The sequence below is a fragment of the Gossypium raimondii genome, chromosome 5, assembly GCF_025698545.1.
Source record: "Gossypium raimondii isolate GPD5lz chromosome 5, ASM2569854v1, whole genome shotgun sequence".
NCBI lineage: Eukaryota > Viridiplantae > Streptophyta > Magnoliopsida > Malvales > Malvaceae > Gossypium > Gossypium raimondii.
Window position 1 is genome coordinate 55,946,068 of NC_068569.1, and position 22,692 is coordinate 55,968,759.

At 34.0% G+C, this 22,692-nt stretch overlaps 1 protein-coding gene and 1 pseudogene across 4 annotated transcripts in view; one reads left to right on the forward strand and one right to left on the reverse strand.

Annotated features, from left to right (window-relative positions):
• Positions 1–22,692, forward strand: part of LOC128041188 (receptor-like protein 9DC3) — an 88,263-nt gene that overhangs the window by 41,965 nt on the left and 23,606 nt on the right. Inside the window, exon 3 of one of the 4 annotated variants that reach the window (XR_008195855.1) lies at positions 18,310–18,556. The exons of 2 other annotated variants lie outside the window; for them this stretch is intronic. Coding sequence is in view for 1 of the 2 variants with exons in the window: in XM_052630603.1 (XP_052486563.1) it covers positions 18,310–18,470 (161 nt within the window). In the remaining variant the exon portion in view is untranslated. Of the gene's footprint in view, positions 1–18,309; positions 18,570–22,692 lie in introns of those variants that run through there. One more of the 4 variants, XM_052630603.1, reaches the window with a different exon arrangement.
• Positions 12,800–18,280, reverse strand: LOC128041320 (syntaxin-51-like; annotated as a pseudogene).

Sequence of the window (22,692 nt, forward strand, 5' to 3'; positions counted from 1 at the left end):
TTTAATTTTACTTGATTAAAAGAGTAATAATTAACAAATGAAAATAATTATTCCCAAATAAATTTATCAAAATTTATAACAAATGAGATTTTAAATTTGAATTATGAGGCTATATATGAAATACACATTTTTATGAAATAGAAGATTTTGCTAAAAGAAAAAGCATCCAATTTTAAGAATGAAAAATATATGGTAAAAGCATCCATAACTTTTCAATGTAAAAGAAAAAAACAGACTGTAACACCAATGTTGTGGTATTATTTGTTGCCTATAAATACCATTCCTATCCTTCATCTTCCTCTACCAACATAACAACATGGCCCCCTATCTCTTTCTCTGCCTATTCCTTTTCTTTCCCCATCTTTATGCTTCTTTTTCTTCTTCAGGATCTCATTCCTGCTCTTCACTAATCCAGTTTAAGGACTCTTTTTCCATAACAGAGGATGCTTCCTGGGATTGCGAATATATGACAGGCCTTAAATCTTATCCCAAGACAAATTCATGGAAGGAGGGTACAGATTGCTGCTCATGGGATGGGGTCACTTGTGACCACCTAAATGCTCATGTTATTGCCCTTGACTTGAGCTGCAGTTGCCTATATGGCAACTTCCCTTCCAATACCACTCTCTTTCTTCTTCCTCACCTTCAAAACTCAACCTTGCCTACAATGACTTTAATCTTTCCAAAATTCCATCCGAGTTCGATTGGTTTACAAGCCTATTCTACCTCAACCTTTCTTATACAGAATTTGCGGAGAAGTCCCATCCCAAGTCTCCCACTGTCAAAATTGGTTTCACTTGATCTCTCCGGTCCGACTTATGAAAGAACAATTGACAAACATGCTCTGGAGGGACTTGTTCACAACCTAACCGAGGTCAGGCATCTGTTTTTGGATGGAATCAACATGTCTTCTGTTAATGCTCATGTCTTCATGAATCTATCCTCTTCTCTAAGGTCTCTCAGTCTTGCTTATTGTGATTTGCAAGGAAAGTTCCCAAAAAACATTTTTGACTTGCCAAACCTCAATCTCCTCAATTTGTTAGACAACCAATTGAGTGGACAAATTCCAAGATCATTAGGGAACCTGCTGCAACTCACTCAGTTAGACTTGTCGCAGAACCAATTGAGTGGACAAATTCCTGTTGGAACAATGGCGTGACAAAAAAGAAAGAAGTTGCAAAATGAATTTGCAAAAGCAAGCAAGAAGTATCGAAGCAAAAGAAAACAAGCAAAGCAAAAACAGTGAACAAAATGAATACTCAAAGAAATTGTAATCGAATCGAACATAATTTTTCATTCAAAATTTGAATATATAAAAGAGTTACAAATTTGATTCATTTGATACCTAATGACATAACTGCTCCCACTTAAACTAAACTAATACAAGCTTAAGTCAAATACAAAATAAGTCGACATATCGCTTTTACATCATCAATCCAATCACAAACTTAATCCAACTAACTTTGGAAACTAGTTAAAGTTGAACTAAACTAAATTACAAAAGAACAAAACATCCAAAGTTGATTGCTTCATCCGGTTCACTTCGGTCTTGCACACCAAGCAATATCACCAAGCTCGACGACCAACCATGTTGCGGCCACATGTTGCTTTGCGATCCGACTTTCAACACTCCTCCTTGGACTGTAAGCAACACATACCAATTCCATTTCTCAATACATCAAACCTAGCAGCTCCTAAGGGCTTAGTCAAGATATCGCCTAATTGTGCCTGAGCTACAATGAACAAGGTGATCTCTTTTGTTTGTTCACCTCTCGAACAAAGTGTAACTTTATCTTAAAATGTTTAGTTTTCCCATGAAACACAGGGGTTCTTAGCTATAGCAATCTGCGATTGATTGTCCACCCAAATTTGATTGCTTGACTTGTGTTTCATTAAGGTCTGAAGCAATTTCTGAGCCAAATGGCTCGATTGATCAACTGCTGCAATTGCAATGTACTCTGCTTCACCAGGGATGAAACAACAGTTTGTTGCTTCTTTGAACTCCAGCAAAACATGCTCGATCCAAGTGTGAAGAAGTATCCAGAGGTACTCTTCATGTCATCGAGGGATCCTGCCCAATCACTATCAGAGTAACCTTCTAATTTCAGTTCCTTTCCACTTTCAAACATTACACCAAAGTTAGCTGTGCCTTTGATGTATCTAAGAACCCTTTTGGCAGCCTTCAAATGCGCCTCATTACAGAATGCATGAACCTTGATAGCAGACTAACACCAAACATAATGTCTGGCCTAGTTGCTGTTAGATACAACAAGCAACCTACTAGGCTTCGATAATGCCTCTCATCAACCCTTTGCTGATCACCATTGCTTGTCAATTTTTCACCTTGGGCCACAGTGTGTCTTGGCCGCTTCGATTATGCATGCAAAATTTGTCTAGGATCTTCAAAGCAAATGAGTGTTGGTGATGAAGATACCTCGATCGGTGGTGAACTTCCATGCCAAGGAAGTAAGTCATGATCCCCAAGTCATCATCTCAAACACTTGTCGCATTTGGACCTTGAACTCATCAATGAGCTCAACTTTGCTCCCTGTCACTAACAAGTCATCCACATACAAGGAGACAATCAGCAATGTTTCAAATTCTGACCTCTTAACATACATAGTAGGTTCACTAAGGCTCTTCACAAATCCAAGCTTGGTCAGATAAGCATCAACTCTGTCATACCAGGCCCTTGGTGCCTGTTTCAGGCCATAGAGGGCCTTTCTTAACTTGTACACTTTGTCTTCATGTCTAGCAACTTCAAAACCTTCAGGTTGCTCAATGAAGATCTCCTCCTTGAGAAAACCATTTAGGAATGCTGATTTGACATCCAATTGGTGAACTCTCCACTGTTTTCGAAAGTGCTAAAGCAAAAGCAATTTTAATTGTATCCAGTCTTGCCACTGGAGCAAAAGTCTCCAAGTAGTCCACACCATACTGCTGACTGTAGCCCTTCACCACAAGCCTGGCCTTGTGCTTGTTCAGTGAGCCATCAGCATTGTACTTGGTCCGGTACACCCATTTAACTCCAATGACCTTCTTGTGTTCGTGCGCTCACCAACTCCCAAGTCGATTTTGTTGATCATTTCTAACTCATCTTCCATAGCTTTCATCCGACTTCATCCTGGCGACCTCTTCAAAGTCCGAGGGCTTAATCACAAGAACATTGCACCTCGATAGACATCACCAAAGTCCCGGTGCCCCTTCTCGGTATGTCATCTCTGACATCTTCACTTGGTCCCTCTTCTATAGGTTCATCAACCAAGTCCAACTGGTCCATTTCAGACATGTCAGCTTCAACACCATTCCAATTCCACACTTTTTCTTCATCAAACTTTACATCCCTGCTGACTAAGACCTTCTTTGCTGTAGGATCATACACTCTATAACCCTTCTTGTTGCTGCTATAGCCAACAAAGATTCCTGGAGTAGCCCTGCTCTCGAGCTTGGTCCTCTTCTCTACTGGAATAAGAGCATAACATATACAGCCAAACACTTTTAAATGAGTTACCATAGGTTTGACTCCATGCCAAGCCTCAAAAGGTGTTTTATCCTTGACTGCCGAGTTGGCGGTCTATTGAGCGAATACACCGAGGTGTTGACCGCCTCATTCAAACCGGCTTGGAAGCTTGCCTTGAAATAATAGACACCTAGACATATTTAGCACATCCTATTTTTCCTCTCACAGACTCCATTCTGTTGAGGAGTATAGATTGTTGTGAGTGATGGTGAATTCGGACTATCACAAAGCTTCAAATCTCTCGACACATATTGAGCCATTATCACCCTCAAGGCTCTAATTTTGCACTGACCGATTTTCAAAGATATGCCTTGAATTTGCGAAGGCCTCAAACACTTCGACTTTTGCTTCAAGAAGTAGACCCAAGACAACCTTGTTAAATCATCTATAAACAGGCAAAGTACATTGCTCTCACCGATTAAAGGTGTTCTCATAGGCCACAAACATCGAGTGCACCAATTCGAGCTTGTTCGAGCTCTCCAAGCACTGTCGTGAGAAAAAGCGGTCTAGCACGCTTACCAAGTGACAAATTTCACAAACATTCCCACTAACTTCAATTTTTGAAATGTCATCAACCAAATTCAGCCTATGTAGTAGATCGATGGATCTGAAATTTGCATGGCCTAGTCTCCTATGCCACAAGTCAGTTCTTTCAACAAGGCTGGTGTATGCCTTTCTTTCTATTTTGCTAACATCCAAGATGAAGCACCTATCACCATAGAGACAAGTGACTAACTCCGGACCATTCATGTCTTGAACAATACAAAGAACCATCCTTAAAACCAATGTATAGCCCTTTTCAACTAATTGGCCAACACTAAGCGATTCGGTCTAAGTCGGTACAAAAACACATCTGAGATCAGCTTATTACATGAACCAGTGCTAATCAACACATTGCCCTTGCCTTTAGCCTCAATCAGCCTGCCATCTCCAATTCTAATCCTCGAGTGGAAGCTTCTGTCTAGGCCCTTGAACAGCTTCTCATCTGCAGCCATATGGTGTGAGCAACCACTGTCTAGTAGCCAATCATTGCTGGCCTTGGTTGTGCCAACAAAACAAGTTGCTGTGAACACATGCTCCTCCTGAGTTTGAATGTCCTCAGCAGGTCTAGCTTGTTGCAGAGCAGCCTCTCTTGGTTTGCCCTTGCACACCTTCTCCACATGGCCAAACTGCTTACACTTTCTACACTGAATATCTGGCCTAAACCAGCAATACTTTTCTGAATGTGTTGTCTTCTTGCAATGAACACATGGTGGGAACACCCTTTTTGCTTCATCTCTTCCTGACTTGACCCTTTTGTTGTGCCAAGGCTTCTTGCCTTTTGCAATCACACTCGAGCCTTCACTGTCTTTAGCCTGGAAGGCAGCTTCAGGATTCTCCTCCTGCCTATTTGCCCTCCTTTGTTCAAGTGCATACAGGGAGTTTATCAGCTCAGACAATGAAATGGCTGATAAATCCTCGAGTCCTCAAGTGAAGAGATTTTGACTCAAATTTCTCGGGAGAGTTGTAATGACTTTTCAACAACTCGCTCTCTGTGAAGTCCACTCCCGTGAGCCTAATCTTTGTTGACAATGGCCATTATCCTGTCTCGAGTCTTCGCTTGATGGTCTCGAGACTCCTCATCTTCAAATTTTCAAAGTCTCTCCTGAGGTTGATCACCTGCTTTGTTGCCTTGTCTTGTCAGTCCCCATGAACTCCTCCTTCAGCTTGTCCCAAGCCTGCTTAGGTGTGTCACATGCCATGATGCGTGTGAATATCACATCAGACACTCCACTCTGCAGACAGGCCATAGCCTTGTGCTTCTTAGCTCGTTCCTCAGCATGTTGCCTCATCTGTGCAATAGTGGGATTGGCTCTCAATGGAGGTGGTTCAGTATCATTCTCGATCACACTCCAGAGATCATGTGCCTGGAGGTAAGTTTTCATTTTAACTATCCAAATGTGATAGTTTTCTCCAGTGAACACAGATGGAGGTGGTGGAGTGAAACTCATCCTGCTAGACTGAATCCAGATGCTTCGATCTTACCAAATTTTGAACTTGCTGTTGGTTTTGATTTGAACACAACAGATTGCATACAAAGGCCCCTCAAAGACTCGGGCTCATGATACCATTTGTTGGAACAATGGCAAAGACAAAAAAGAAATGAAGTTGCAAAACAAATTTGCAAAATCAAGCAAGAAGTATCAAGCAAAAGAAAACAAGCAAAGCAAAAACAAGTGAACAAAATGAATACTCAAAGAAATTGTAACTCGAATCGAACATAATTTTTCATTCAAAATTTGAATATATAAAAGAGTTACAAATTTGATTCATTTGACAGATTACCTAATGACATAACTGCTCCCACTTAAACTAAACTAATACAAGCTTAAGTCAAATACAAAATAAGTGACATATCGCTTTTACATCATCAATCCAATCACAAACTTAATCCAACTAACTTTGGAAACTAGTTAAAGTTGAACTAAACTAAATTACAAAAGAACAAAACATCCAAAGTTGATTGCTTCATCCGGTTCACTTCGCCTTGCACACCAAGCAATATCACCAAGCTCGACGACCAACCATGTCTTTGGCCACATGTTGCTTTGCATCCGACTTTCAACAATTCCATCGTCAATTCTAAACCTAACGCAGTTGGAAGACTTGAGAATATCTGAAAATTCATTAGAAGGTTCCATTCCAGATGAGGTAACCGCTTTTCCTAATCTAATATATTTATACTTAGATAACAATTTACTCAATGGAACACTTCCGTCATGGTTGTATACTGCTCCCTCCTTAAAGTATATATGTCTCTTTCAAAATCAATTCAGTGGGCATATCAAAGAATTCCAATCCAAATCACTAGAATGGATATGGTTAGAGAATAATAAACTCCAAGGTCCTCTTCCATCTTCAATATTCCAACTTCTCAATCTTACCCACCTCGTTTTATCCTCAAATAATCTTAGTGGTGTCATAGAGTTTCGCATGTTCTCAAACCTTCCAAATCTCAAATATCTTCACCTTTCATATAACAGCCTATCCTTAACATCTAATACTACTTCTACTGTTAATCATATATTGCCTACTCTTACAGGCTTACTTTTGTCATCTTGCAATCTTAGTGAATTCCCCCAGTTTTTAAAAGGGCTTAAAAGTTTGGAAAGGTTAGACCTCTCTTGCAACAAAATTGAAGGCAAGATTCCACAGTGGATTGAGGAGGCGGGGAATGACTCTTTGACTTACTTAAATGTATCTCACAACTCTTTGACAGAAGTTGAGCACTTTCCATGGAAGAATATTGAAGTTCTTGACTTAAGCTCCAATTTGATCCGTGGAAATCTTCCGATTCCACTTGACGATTAGAATCTTTCGATCTCAAATAATAGATTCAATGGAGAGGTCTCTTCTTTAATCTGCAATGCCGGTGATCTTGAATTCTTGATTTGTCCCACAATTACATGAGTGGAACAATTCGCAATGTTTTGAAATTTGAGCAATGACCTTCAATTCTTGAATCAAGAAGAACACGTTCTATGGGACGATTCCTCCAACATTTGCAGAGGGATGCCAATTGACTAATTTCAACTTAAATGGAAATCTGTTAGAAGGGCCTTTGACACCATCCATCCTTAATTGTAATGGTCTGGAAGTGCTAGATCTTGGTAACAACAAGATCAAAGATACATTTCCTCATTGGTTGGGAAGTCTTCCATTTTTGCAAGTTCTTGTATTGAAGTCAAATCATATGCATGGTTCCTTGTGCGTCAATAGCTCCAAGTCTAGCCCTTTTTTCTCTAAAATCCAAATTTTTGATCTCTCAAGTAATTATTTTTCTGGAACCCTACCAGTGAGATACATCAACAGGTTCAAGGCTATCATAAATCTAGAGAAGATTCGTAGTACAGTGTCGTACATGGGGGTGAATGATCGGAATGGTAGTGGCTTCTATACCTATTCCATTGGAATTGTTATGAAAGGACACGATATTGAATTGGTGAAAATTTTCACCATGTGGATGATCATTGATCTATCAAACAATCAGTTTGAAGGGGGCATTCCAGAGGTTTTTGGGAAGCTTAACTTACTGAAAGGGCTCAACCTTTCTCATAATAACCTTAATGGTGGTATCCCCACCTCAATAGGGAATTTGACAAGTCTTGAATGGTTGGACCTATCTTCAAACAGGTTGTGCGGGACGATTCCAAATAGATTGGCGGATCGCCATTTCTTTCGTCCTTCAATGTTTCGAAAATCAACTCCATGGTCGATTCCTCAAGGCAAGCAGTTCAACACATATGGAAATGATTCATATGAAGGAAACAAGGGATTATGTGGGTTTCCGGTCTCGAAAGGTTGCAACATCATTGAGCCAAACCTCCAAATGTGCTTGAAAAGATGGCTCAAAATCAAACATTGCTTTTGGTTGGAAAGTGGTGTTGATAGGTTATGGATGCGAGTGGTGTTCGAATGTCCGTGGGATATGTTGTTTTCCAAACTGGTAGCGAAATGGTTGGTGAATTTGGTTGAAAACCAACAAGAGAAGAGGCGAAGAAGAAAGTCAAAGAAAGGCAATCGAAGCAATAGACGAAGAAGGATCTAATTACTGCAAATGATGTTCAAGAATTAGTGTTGTATCTTCATAATTTGTCTTTATTATTGTAACAATTCATCTATATTTCATTGCATTATGTACTATTTGTAAGGGTTTGTTTTAAATGTAATATTTTGTATGGTACAATTATTTATGTCTTCTTTCATGACTTTCACTTTTTAGTCTCAATAATCTCTGCATTCAAGATTTTGTGGTAAAAAGCATAATTAAAGTCATTATGTGTCGCAATTCAACGTGACATGTAGCAAAAACAGATAAAAAGTAAAAATCAATAAAAGTTATAGAAAAATTATAAAATATTTCTTTTGGTACACTAATTTTTATAATTTTTTTACAAAATTTATATTTCTTTACATTTTGTATAATTTTCTTATGACTTTATAAAATTTTATAATTTTTATATTTCTATTTATTTTATAATTTTTAAAATTTTTATAAAATTTTACAGTTTTTATGTACTTTTAATAAATTTTTAATATTTGAATTTTTTAAAATTTAATAATATTATAGATTTTATTGATTTTAATTTTTCTCTAATTTTTAATAAAAGTAGGGGCTTAATTTCTTTTTTTTTTAAAGTTTGAGGGTCTTTTTGTTGCATTTTGAAAGTTCAAGTACCCAATTGAGTGCAAAAAAAAAAGTAGGGGCTTAATTGCTTTTTTTTAAAATGTTTGAGGGCCTTTTTGATGTATTTTGAAAGTTCAAGTTCTCAAATGAGTGCATAAAAAGAACAGGGGTTTAGTTGCTATTTTTGAAAACGTTTGTGGGCTTTTTGCACCCTTAAACCTCTTTTCTTTTTCTAAATTTAATTTAGAACCAACTTTGTGTAAAGACTCGGGAAATTTAATTAGCAAAATTTCTTTCCATGTAAAAATTTCCCCTATTTCTTGTTTGAATTTAAAGCAATACAATATTTTTGTAGCTAGTAACAGAAAATGACAGTCAATTCATAAGCAATACAAAATTTCCAGTCTGGTGGAAAATTTGTTTGTTAGTTTAAGGCATAAGTTTGAATATAGGAATAAATTTTTAAAGTGTTGTTTACTTTAAAATCTATTATAATATATACACACTTAGGGACCATATATGTATATATATATATATATTCCAGTCTGGGTCTTCGTGTATTCTTAATTTTGTGCCAAACCTATATATTTATCGACAAATTTAAGAGTCATATTTACAATAGCATTGCAGAGTAACATATTTAAGATTGGATTACACTGTCAAAAGATTGCAGCAACGATGAGATTAATCCAATTGCAGGAATTGGTATCCTAAATGGCTTTTAGGTATGTAGCTTCATTGACGGTACAAACTAGTTAAAATTTCCAGCATTCATGTCTTTGTTTTTCCCTCAAGTAAACGTAGTCAATACTGCAAATGGTGTGGAAGTTTTGTACATTGTGGCGCAAATATCCAAAATTTCCCCATTGCTTGTAAATTAAGTTTAGGTGAGAGAGATGGGAGGAAGCAACAGCAAGTGTGAAGTCAATAGACAATTGATAGTCTTAGTCTTAGTCTTTTTTTGTGGAGTTAAAGTATAGTCAATAGACAATTGATAGTTAAATCTGTAGCAGTCTTCTTCCTCTTTATTCTTTTGTGTGGAAAATTATTTGGGACCAAATTTGATGTGTTATAAGGAAGAAGACTTTGTAATCTCGTGAATGTTAATTATTTTACTTCTTTGGTAAAAAAAAAAGTAATCAATTCTATGAATGAAAAATTCTATGAATGAAAAATATATGTTTAACGAGATACTAATTTTGGGCGTCGCGAGGGTGCTAATACCTTCCTTGCGTGTAACCGACTCCCGAACTCTAATTTTATCTGGATTTTCACGTAGACCTAAAATTACCTCTTTTTTAGAAAAATTTAAAAATAAATTTTTCTTCTAGAAAGAGAATTTTGTAGGTGTCCGATCACACCTAAAGAAAAGATCGGTGGCGACTCCCGTTTTAAATAAATTGAAACTCTGCTTTCAAATTTTCAATAATCACTTCAATTAGCGCCCGTGCTGAAATTTTTAGGTCACTACACCCTTTCATAATTAAAAAAATAGTTGTTAAGTTTTTCTTGTATTAGATAACATTTTAGATGGTAAAAACCTTCTTTAGTCCCTCTCAATTTTGATATTAAGTAAATTGGTCCATTTTAAAAAAAAAATCAAAGCAATTTAATCTTTGTTAATTTCAAAGTGAGCAACTAAGGACAATTAATCACAGTGTCAATATTTTCCATCAATTGTACATATTTTTATTGGTATAATAACAAATATAGATCTCAAGTTTACACATTCTATCAATTTGGTCTTGATTTAACAAATTTAGCCATAACAATTACATATTCTATTAACATTTACAAATAATATATAAACATCGAGAGCTTAATTTGTTATTATATCAATAAAAATTATGTACAATTTACGAAAGCATTAACACAATGATTAATTGTCCTTAGTTTCTCCCTTTCAAAATTGATAATGATTAAATTGCTCTAATTTTCTGAGAGAAACCAATTTGTTCAATATAGAAATTGAGAGGGACGAGAAATGTGTTTTTATCCATTTTAGATACCAACAAGTGTTTGGCGTAGTGGCAAGGCATATTACATTTTCAAGGAGAGAATGCGTATTCAAACGTTGGAGATAACAATAATGTTGTGTGGGGTATCCACGGATCTCGAATACGAACTGTAAAACATATATAAAGAATAAAAAAATAACATCTTAATTGAAATAATTAATAAATTATAATTTGAAAAAATTATTTTGAGAAACATAAGTTTTAGTAAGTAGTAAAATTGAATTGATAAAACATGTCCATTATATCATAATCATAAAAATACAACTTAATTAATTTGAATTTAAACTTAACTCAACTCGATTTGATTATAAAGAACTGATAATTTGAATCCAAAATGACATGATCTTAGAATTAATTGTCAAACCCGAACGACAAAACTCGAAATGATGCAATCCAAAAACACAAATCAAGTGAACTAAACTACGGGAAAAAAAAACCTTACACCGACTCAAATCCAAAATAATTTAATCCTAAAATAACCTAAATTTTATATAATATAAACTCGAAATAACCCGAAAATTTTTAAATTAAAATTGACCCGACCCAAATTCACACCACCTAAAATCAATCGTAACCACCTAATTAAAAAGCATGAAATGAAATGATGTAAAGAGAAAATCAGAGAAAACCAAATAGAAAGTAACAAGCTTTTTTCAGACATGAAAGTAATAATTGAAAGCAAATTCCGTACATGATCACGACATGCATAAAACAACAATGGTTTATAGAATTTGAGTTTTAGTCCCTGTAATTTAGAAGTTAATCTTTCTTAATTTAAAATTTTAGTTTAATCATTTGTGTTGGCTGTTAGCTTAATCAACATGTTAAATTACTAAATTTTGATAGAAAATACTTACGAGTTTAATGATTGTATTGGGATTTTTAACTAAAAAGTTGGAAGACTTAATTTCTAACCTTTTAAATATAGGGACTAAAAGCATCTTTTAACTTTGATATTATTATTATAAGCAGGATAATGTCACCTTTGGTATCTGTACTTTCATAAAATGTTTAGTGGTACAAGTACTTTGAAAATATATAATGTGGTACCTGAACTATCAATATGTGTTATTATTATGGTACATGTGCTTTGAAAATGTTTAATGTGGTACCTAAATTATCAATATATGTTTTATTATGATACTTGGTAAAGACGGACTATTATGGTGGCTTAGGGGGCTCTTTGTTCTGCTACCCTTGCAAAAAAAAAAAAGTTCGGAAAATTTTTAGAAAATTTCAATTAAGCCCCCAAAATTTTTGAAAATTTTCATTATACCTTTTAATTTTTTTTTGAAAATTTTAATTAAGCATTTTAAAATTTTGAAAATTCTCATTAATCTCACAAAAATTTTAAATTTTTTATTAGACCCCCAATTTTTTTAAAAAATCTTATTAAACCCTTAAATTTTTAGAAAATTTTACCTGCCCCCTCCCCAAAGAAAAACCTAGTCCCAACTCCCAGGATCCGCCTTTGGTACTTGGTATTAACACTGTTAGAAAATTGCTAAATCAACCAATGAAAATTTGACACGAACCATTTTTTTAATTATCAAGTCCACGTGGATAATATAATAGTGAAAAACTAAATAAAACAATAATTAAATGAAATTAAAAAACAAATAACTAAACATATGGTTAATTAAAAAACCTGTACTTTCAAAGATAATAAAAAATATTATTTAAAAATCAATTGAAAATATTATTTTAAAGGAAAACTCTTTGGAGAAGATGATTATTTGCTTAAATGGAGAATATAATATTTTTGGTTATGTAAGTTTAGTATTTACTTTCTTATTATGCATATGTTTAGTTTTTTAAAATTTAATTTAATTATTTTATTTAGTTTTTCACATAATGTTATTTTATACATGCGGACTTGATGAATTAGAAAAAAATTACGTGTCAAATTTTCATTGGTTGGTCTAACAATTCATTAACGGTGTTAACATTAAGTACCATAATAAAACATATATTGATAGTTCATGTACCACATTAGACATTTTCAACATGTACTATAATAGAACACATATTAATAATTCAGGTACCACATTAAACATTCTATGAAAGTACCGTTACGAAATGTGATATTATCTCTTACAAGTATTTGATGAGTAGGTATATAAAGGACAAGCAGAACCACAACTCCAATACTGACAGCTAAAAGCATGCACATACACAACCATCCGCCATTGATGGGCTTGTTCATAATTCCCAAGTTTTTCTGCACTCTCTGATACAACAAAGAAAAGAAAACACAATACAAAATTAAAACTCTAAACAACCCAAAATTGTTTCGGACCGAAAATGATCCGAAAATTTTAAGGGTAAACTATATTGTTAGTCACCCAACTATTAATAAATTTCTTTCTTAGTTACTCGACTATGAAAAGATATTTTTGTATATTTTCGATGAAGATTTTTTTTTAATTTTTTAGGTGAAAGGGTCACGAAAAAAAGAGAAATCAAATTACACAATGCATAAGCGTTGACGCAACGTAAAATGTTGAGGTTAAAGTTCCTATTATGCTAATTTTAAAAGCTGTCATGCCATCTTTCCATTAGATATTTAATGGTTGATGATCAAAATTTTTTTTTTAAATAATTGGATGATCATTTGGTTGAGTGATCAAAAAAGAAACTTATCAATAGCGAAGTGTTTTACCTGTAGGTGAGAATCGGTGACATCGACATGTTGGCCGAGGTTGTCCTGCATGAGAGAGCAGAAGATAATGTAATGTCCATCGAGGATGAATTGAAGGTTCTCAATAAGACTATTGGAGAAAATACAAAAACATACAATTAGTGTGGTATGCAGATCAAGTTCTTCGCTGACCGCTAATGCGATGTGCTTACGAGCGTTTCCTCCAGCTTCTCGAGACCCTGATCTTGCTCTGCTCGTAAACTCACTATCAAAAGTCGGAGCAATTTCACAAAGCTAGGATGAAGTAAAATAACTTGCCTTTCATTATTTGTCGTTGAAGACCGATAAGGCCGGAGTTATCCAAACCGATTGTTCTACTCATAGTATCTGGCTTAGTTTCTGGCCCTAGTAAGCTGTCTCTATTAGCAAAGTTCGACATGTTGAATGACGAAGCCATTTGATTCGATTTTGATCTCAAATTTGTGACCATGTCTTTGTGTCGATTCATCTCCTTATCTGTTCTGTAACCAACATATCAAGCATCAACAAACAGTCGAAACTGGTTTGTCGAACCAGTGTCTTATAAATACCTTTAAAGAGATATATGATCAAAAAACAATAATCCAACATCAAAGCCAATTTATCATCCATATTAATTCGTATTTGGATATGTAATCGAATATCGCAAAGCCAGTTTATGGTTCACAATAAAGTCATTCGAATACCCAAATCGAACATCGAAATACCGTATCTTATAAACACCCTAGAATACTTATAGATAAAAAGATCTCTCCAATCTTTTTTAATTTTGAAATTGAGCAAATTGGCCTCTCAATAAAATTAGAGAAATTTAATTCCTGTTAATTTTGAAAGTGACCAACCAAGGACAATTAAGCACAATGTTAATGTCTTTCGTCAATTGTACATAATTTTGATTGGTATAATAACAAATTTGGCCTTTGATGTTTACATATTTTTTTCATTTTGACCTTAATTCTAATAAATTCAGCCCCAACATTTACACACTTACACAAATATTGAAGAATAAATTTGTTAAATTAGGACCAAGTTGAAAGAATTTGTAAACTTTGAGGGCTAAATTTATTACTATACCAATCAAAATCATATACAATTGATGGAAAATCATATAAATTGAAAGGGATTAAATTGCTTTAATTTTTTTTTAGCGAGATCAACTTGCTCAATTTCGAAATTGAAAAGGACTAGAGAAGCCTTTTTACCAAGACATAGGATCGAAAAACACTAATCCAACATCAAAGCCAATTTATCACACATGTTAACACGTATTTGAATATGCAATCAAACATCGAAGCAACATCACAGCCAATTTATAGTTCATGATAAAGGCCATTCGAGTACCCCGATGGAACATCGAAGTACCTATCATATAAACACCCTAGACGACATATACGATCAAAAAACACAAGATCCAACATCAATTCACTTCAACTAAGGTGACTTACAATGGCTTCCCAGTAGGTTTAGACAAGAGGGATTGCAATCCATCGAGTCGAGTCCCTAAGATCGTAATCTTCCTTCGAATAGCTGAAGCGTGACGCTGTGTTTCCGGTCCGGACGAAGGCAAGGAACCCTTGCCGGATATCATGCCATTGATATCATCTGCAATTTTTATTGCATCATTGATATCCGTCCCGATGTCTGTATGGATAGTAGACATTATTGGAACACATGTATAATAAAAATATCAAGAAACATTTAAGAAATTAAACTTTAAATGAATTAATAGAATATTAGCAATAAGATAAAATCATTTTAGAGGTTTTAAAAAAATCTTAAAATCATTTAGAAACTTTTCGTGAGTGATTGAAGGTATCCGGAATCAAATATGAGTTTTGGGAGCTCAAAACAACCAAAATAATACAGTGGCACTTGTCTAAGGGCAAAGTATTGGCACCTTGGCCTGGAACTATAATTTTGAAAATCTAATATCCATAACTTTTCAATGTAAAAGAAAAAAAAAAGACTGTAACACCAATGTTGTGGTACTATTTGTTGCCTATAAATACCATTCCTATCCTTCATCTTCCTCTACCAACATAACATCGCCTCCTATCTCTTTCTCTGCCTATTCCTCTTCTTTCCCCATCTTTATGCTTCTTTTTCTTCTTCAGGATCTCACTCCTGCTCTTCACTAATCCAGTTTAAGGACTCTTTTTCCATCACTCAGACAGAGGATGCTTCCTGGTATTGCGATGAGATTGCTGGTCTTAAATCTTATCCCAAGACAAATTCATGGAAGGAGGGTACAGATTGCTGCTCATGGGATGGTGTCACTTGTGACCACCTAAATGCTCATGTTTTTGCCCTTGACTTGAGCTGCAGTTGGCTATATGGCAACTTCCCTTCCAATACCACTCTCTTCCTTCTTCCTCACCTTCAAAAACTCAACCTTGCTTACAATGATTTTAATCATTCCAAAATTCCATCCGAGTTCGGTCAGTTTACAAGCCTATTCTACCTCAACCTTTCTAATATATGGTTTGCTGGAGAAGTCCCATCCCAAGTCTCCCACCTGTCAAAATTGGTTTCACTTGATCTCTCCTTTTGGATTGATGACTATGAGCAACTTACAATTGACAAACATGCTCTGGAGGGAATTGTTCACAACCTAACCGAGGTCAGACATCTGTTTTTGGATGGAGTGGACATGTCTTCTGTTAATGTTCATGTGTTCATGAATCTATCCTCTTCTCTAAGGTCTCTCAGTCTTGGTTTTTGATATTTGCAAGGAAAATTCCCAAAAAACATTTTTGATTTGCCAAACCTCAATCTCCTCAACTTGGGAGACAACCAATTGAGTGGACAAATTCCAAGATCATTGGAAACCTCTTGCAACTCACTCATTTAGACTTGTCGGGGAACCAATTGAGTGGACAAATTCCAAGATCATTGGAACCTCTTGCAACTCACTCATTTAAACTTGTGGGGGAACCAATTGAGTGGACAAATTCCAAGATCATTGGGGAACCTCTTGCAACTCACTGATTTAGACTTCTCGCAGAACCAGTTGAGTGGACAAATTCCAAGATCATTGGGGAACCTCTTGCAACTCACTCGTTTAAACTTGTTGTGTAACCAATTGAGTGGACAAATTCCATTGTCAATTCTAAACCTAACGCAGCTGGAATACTTGGGAATATATAAAAATTCTTTAGAAGGTTCCATTCCAGATGAGGTAACCGCTTTTGCTAACCTAATATATTTATACTTAGATAACAATTTACTCAATGGAACACTTCCGTCATGGTTGTATACTACTCCCTCAAAGACAATAAATCTCTCTCAAAATCAATTCAGTGGGCATATCAAAGAATTCCAATCCAAATCACTAGAATGGATAGCGTTAGAGAATAAGAAACTCCAAGGTCCTCTTCCATCTTCAATATTCCAACTTCTCAATCTTACCCTGCTCGTTTTATCCTCAAATAATCTTAGTGGTGTCATAGAGTTTAGCATGTTCTCAAACCTTCCAAATCTCGAACTTCTTGACCTTTCATATGACAGCCTATCCTTAACATCTAATACTACTTCTTGTGTTAACCATATATTGCCTAATCTTAGAAGCTTATTTTTGTCATCTTGCAATCTTAGTGAATTCCCCCAATTTTTAAAAGGGCTTAAAAGTTTGGAAAGCTTAGACCTCTCTTGCAACAAAATTGAAGGCAAGATTCCACAGTGGATGCAAGAGGTGGGAATGGCTCTTTGACTTACTTCAATGTATCTCACAACTCTTTGACAGAAGTTGAGCACTTTCCATGGAATAATATTGAAGTTCTTGACTTAAGCTCCAATTTGATCAGTGGAAATCTTCCGATTCCAGCTTCGACGATCAGAGTCTTTCTGATCTCAAATAATATTTTCAATGGAGAGGTCTCTTCTTTAATCTGCAATGCCACTTATCTTAAAATTCTTGATTTGTCCCACAATAACTTGAGTGGAAGAATTCCGCGATGTTTTGGAAATTTGAGCAACAGCCTTCAATTCTTGAATCTGAAGAAGAACACGTTCTATGGGACGATTCCTCCTACATTTACAGAGGGATGCCAATTGACTAATTTCAACTTAAATGGAAATCTGTTAGAAGGGCCTTTGACACCATCCATCCTTAATTGTAATGATCTGGAAGTGCTAGATCTTGGTAACAACAAGATCAATGATACATTTCCTCATTGGTTGGGAAGTCTTCCACAGCTACAAGTTCTTGTATTGAAGTCAAATCATATGCATGGTTCCTTGCGTATCAATAGCTCCAAGTCTAGCCCTTTTTTCTCAAAAATCCAAATTTTTTATCTCTCAAGTAATTATTTTTCTGGACCCCTACCAGTGAGATACAACAGCTTCAAGGCTATCATAAATCTAGAGAAGATTGGTAGTACAGTGTTGTACATGGGGGAGCGTCGTCGGAATAGTAGTGGCTTCTATACCTATTCCATTGGAATTGTTATAAAAGGACAATATATGGAATTGGTGAAAATTTTCACCATGTGGATGATCATTGATCTATCTAACAATCGGTTTGAAGGGGGTATGCCAGAGGTTTTTGGGAAGCTTAACTTACTGAAAGGGCTCAACCTTCCTCATAATAACCTTAATGGTGACATCCCCACCTCAATAGGGAATTTGACAAGTCTTGAATGGTTGGACCTATCTTCAAACAGGTTGTCTGGGACGATTCCAAATAGATTGGCAGATCTGACATTTCTTTCGTCCTTCAATGTTTCTGAAAATCAACTCCATGGTCAGATTCCTCAAGGCAAACAGTTCAACACATTTGGAAATGATTCATATGAAGGAAACAAGGGATTATGTGGATTTCCGGTCTCGAAAGGTTGCAACATCATTAAGCCACCACCTCCAAATGTGCTTGAAAAAGATGGCTCAAAATCAAACATTACTTTTGGTTGGAAAGCGGTGTTGATAGGTTATGGATGCGGAGTGGTGTTCGGAATGTCTGTGGGATATGTTGTTTTCCAAACTGGTAAGCCAAAATGGTTGGTGAATTTGGTTGAAATCCAACATGAGAAGAAGCGAAGAAGAAAGTCAAAGGATGGCAGTCGCAGCAATGGACGAAGAAGGATCTAGTTAGTGGAAATGATGTTCAAGTGTTGATGTTGTATCTTTATAATTTCTTGTTTTGAAGTCTTTCAATTTTTTTCCTATGGTGAAAGGTTGCATTGCCATGCATCTTTACTTTTGTAACAATTCATCTTTATTTGTAAGGGTTTGTTTGAAATGTAACATTTTGTATGGTTCAACTATTTATGTCTTCTTTCATGACTTTCATTTTTGAGTCTCGATAATCTCTGCATTCAAGATTTTGTCAGCTTATTAATTGGTGGATCAATAATTTTCATGCTCATCTCATCATCTTTTTCTCGAGTTAAACACAGTCAATACTATAACAATTTCTTGTGTGTGGAAAATAATTTGGAATTCTGCAAATTTCCACTATTCTTGTGGATTACCTTTGGTTGACAGCTATACATATAAAGGAAGGAAACAAGACCATGTCCAAATTTCCAAAATTAGTCATTCATTTTTCAAAATTGTAAATTCTCAACTAATGTAAATTAGTCCTAAAAATCAAGTTTTGAAATCTTTACAATTTAACCCCTTATAGTTTCAAACTTTACTATTTTATGCTCAACTTTCTAAATCTTCATATTTCATGATCATATAATTTAGTTACTACATCAATACTTGAGATTTCACTACTCAAACCCTTACTTCATTTTAGTCCTTACTTCAATTTTATCAAATTAAATCAATTTTCAATTTGAATGCATTGATGCGAAATTGAGGGACCACTAAACAATGTTGTTGCGAGTTTAGGCAAAATTGGTGGATCCCATCTCCTTAGTAATTTCTTTATGGAAGTACCTGCTTTCACACTGCAAACTTGGATAATTTGTGGTGGACGATGATGAATCATTTTACAATCAAACACACCATTTTTAAACACAAAATTAACGATATATTGAAATCATTATTGAAATTATTATCAAAATTAATACATGTTTTTTTTTATTAGCTTAAGGGTGTAAAAACCCTTCAAAATTTTCAAAAAAAAAAATTAAGTCCCTCTTTTTTTTACACTCAATTGAGCACTTAAACTTTTAAAATGTATCAAAAATATCTTTACACTTCTTCAGAAAAAGCAATTAAACCCCCTTTTTTTCCCCCTCAATTGGGTACTTGAACTTTTATAATGAATCAAAAGGCCTTAAATTTTTTTCAAAAATGCAATTAAGCCCTACTCTTATTAAAAATTAGAAAAAAAATCATAAAAATAAAAATTTTAGAAAAATTTATTAAATTTTAATAAAATTTAAAATTTATTAAAAATTAGAATTCTTTTTAGAAAAATCGTCAAAAATAAAAATTATAAAATTTTATAAAAATCATAAAAAATATAAAATCCATCAAAAGTCCTTTTAACAATTAACTTTAACTATTGATCGTTAAAGTTAACAACCTCTAGTTTTTCAATTAAAGTCATTATGTGTCGCAACTCGATTGTGACATGTAGCAAAAACAAATAAAAAAGTAAAAAATCAATAAAAGTTATAGAAAATTATAAAATATTTCTTTTGGTACAATAATTTTTATAATTTTTTTACAAAATTTATATTTCTTTACATTTTGTATGATTTTCTTATGACTTTATAAAATTTCATAATTTTTATATTTCTATATATTTTATAATTTTTTAAATTTTTATAAAAATTTCAATTTTATATATTTTAATAAATTTTAATATTTTATTTTTTATTAAATTTTATTAATATTATAGATTTTATTGATTTTAATTTTTTCTCTAATTTTTAATAAAAGTAGGGATTAATTGCTTTTTTTATTTTTTATTTTGAGAGACTTTTTGATGCATTTTGAAAGTTCAAGTACCCAATTGAGTGCAAAAAAAAGTAGGGGCTTAATTGCTTTTTTTGAAATTTTTTGAGGTCCTTTTTGATGTATTTTGAAAGTTCAAGTACCCAAATGAGTGCATAAAAAGAACAGGGGTTTAGTTGCTATTTTTGAAAAAGTTTGAGGGCTTTTTGAGCCCTTAAACTTCTTTTCTTTTTCTAAATTTAATTTAGAACCAACTTTGAGTAAAAACTTGGGAAATTTAATTAGCAAAATTTAAAACAATACAATATTTTTCTAGCTAGTAACAGAAAATGACAGTCAATTAATTCCAAGCAATACAAAATTTCTAGTCTAGTGGAAAATTTGTTTCTTAGATACTATTATTCAACTTTTAAGGCATAAATTTGACTATAGCTAGGGACTAAATTTTTAAAATGTTGTTTACTACACACTTAGGGACCATATATGTATATATATTCCAGTCTTGGTCTTTGTCGTGTTTTGTTGGTTGGCTATGGCCTTGTTGTTGTTTCCACTGCCTGTGGTCTTTGTTTCTAAGTCATATGTGGCCTTGTTTGCTAGACCTTAGTTGCTAAGTTAAAGGGATAGTTTGATACTTAAACATATCTAATCACAATATAAAAAAAAAAAAGCCAATATATATAATTAAATGAGCAAACATAAAACCTTGGCTCTAAAACTCACAATGATCTTGGTCCACGAAATTCAGAAAGGCGGGTTCGGGAGTCGGTTACGTACGAGGAAGGGTTAGCACCCTCGTAATGCCCAAAATTGGTACCTAGTTGATTAATTAGTGTCTTAGTGTCGAGAATTGAAAACTTTGAAGAGTTTTAAAAATACGATCCTTAAAAAACTTGAATAACATGGATTGAAATTTGAGATTCTCTTGTTTCGAAGGAATATCACATTCAGCACGTTAGGACACGATACTTTAGACCATCGAAACCAAGATTACCTTATGGTTTCCACAACTCATACTTTAAAATTGTAAGAGGATATTTGGCTATTTGGTCAAACGAGAAATTGAAACCCAGCACGTTAGGGCACGTTTTCTCGAATTTCCAAACGCAAAATATTGTCTTATTTTAGAAATTTTTTGGAAACTTTAAAGGATATTTTGCTATTTAGGTTTAATGAGAAAATCGAAACCCCGTAAGTTAAGGTATAATTTCTCAAATTTCCAAAAAGCGAAATATTGCCTTAATTTAAAAAACTTTTTGAATAGTTTCGAGTACAACACTTAAAGGCATACATTTATTTTGTTTGAGAGTAAAACGAAATGGATTATATCAAACAAATGTTGAAACATCCATGATGCAATGACATGAAATAAAATATGGTAGCATGTACGAGACAAAAATACACAAATACAATATTATGCGAGTGAATGCCAATGATATGAAAACGAATAAACGAATTAAAGTATACGCAAAGGCAATAATCTTACAACATTCATCATTCAAATTCAAACATCGATAAATAAAAACCAATAAATCAAATAATAATTTAAAAGGTATAAAGCAAATTAAAATCAAATAAAATGTAAAAAAACAATTTTAAAATGATAATGATGAGTTTAAAATAGATAATGCAAAACAAGAAATTTAAGGTATATAAAACAATTTTAAAATAAATAAGTTGCATTTAAAAGATATATAAAACAATTTTAAATAATAAAACAATTTTAATTAAATAATACATAAAATGATGAGTTCGAAATAAGAATAAAATTGGCAATTTAAAGGAAATAGTAGAAAGCAGTTTATAATAGTTTGTCGTTTTCCATTTGTTTTCTCTATTTACTGTTTTGTTGGTTGTCTTTTACAGGTGACAGAGCAGTGTTAGATGCGTGTGGATGGGGCGCTGGCGTGCGGCGGCGTGAAGGGCACGCGAGGAGGCCACGTGCGGCGCCTTAGGGTTTTCCCCTAGCTGAAAGATGCTGAGTTTGTGGGCTAGGCTAGGGTTCATTTTGTATTTGGGTCACTTGAGCCCGCTGTCTTTTATTATTTTTGGCTTTATTTTGGGCCCGGGCAAATTTTGGGCTTTATATTGAGTAAATCAACTATTCATTTTTATGAATAAAAAATTATATGGTAAAAAGGAAGTAGTGTTAATAATAATAAAAAAGATCAACAATAGAAAACTAATAAAGTAATTTAGCCTATGAACTGTGCAATATATTACTACAAATGTACCGAACAAAATATTGAAAGAAAACTAATAAAGAAATCTGAAATTTTAACAAGTTCCGCAAATAATGTTTATGATTTGCTGTATATTGATATGTCAAATTAGGCTTTCCATCACACTTAAAAGTTTATTTTCGAGCAATTTAGATATCTTTGTTGCGTTTTTATTTTGTTTTAGTTCTTTATATTAATAAATGATTAGTGTGCATTTTGATACTATTTTGAGA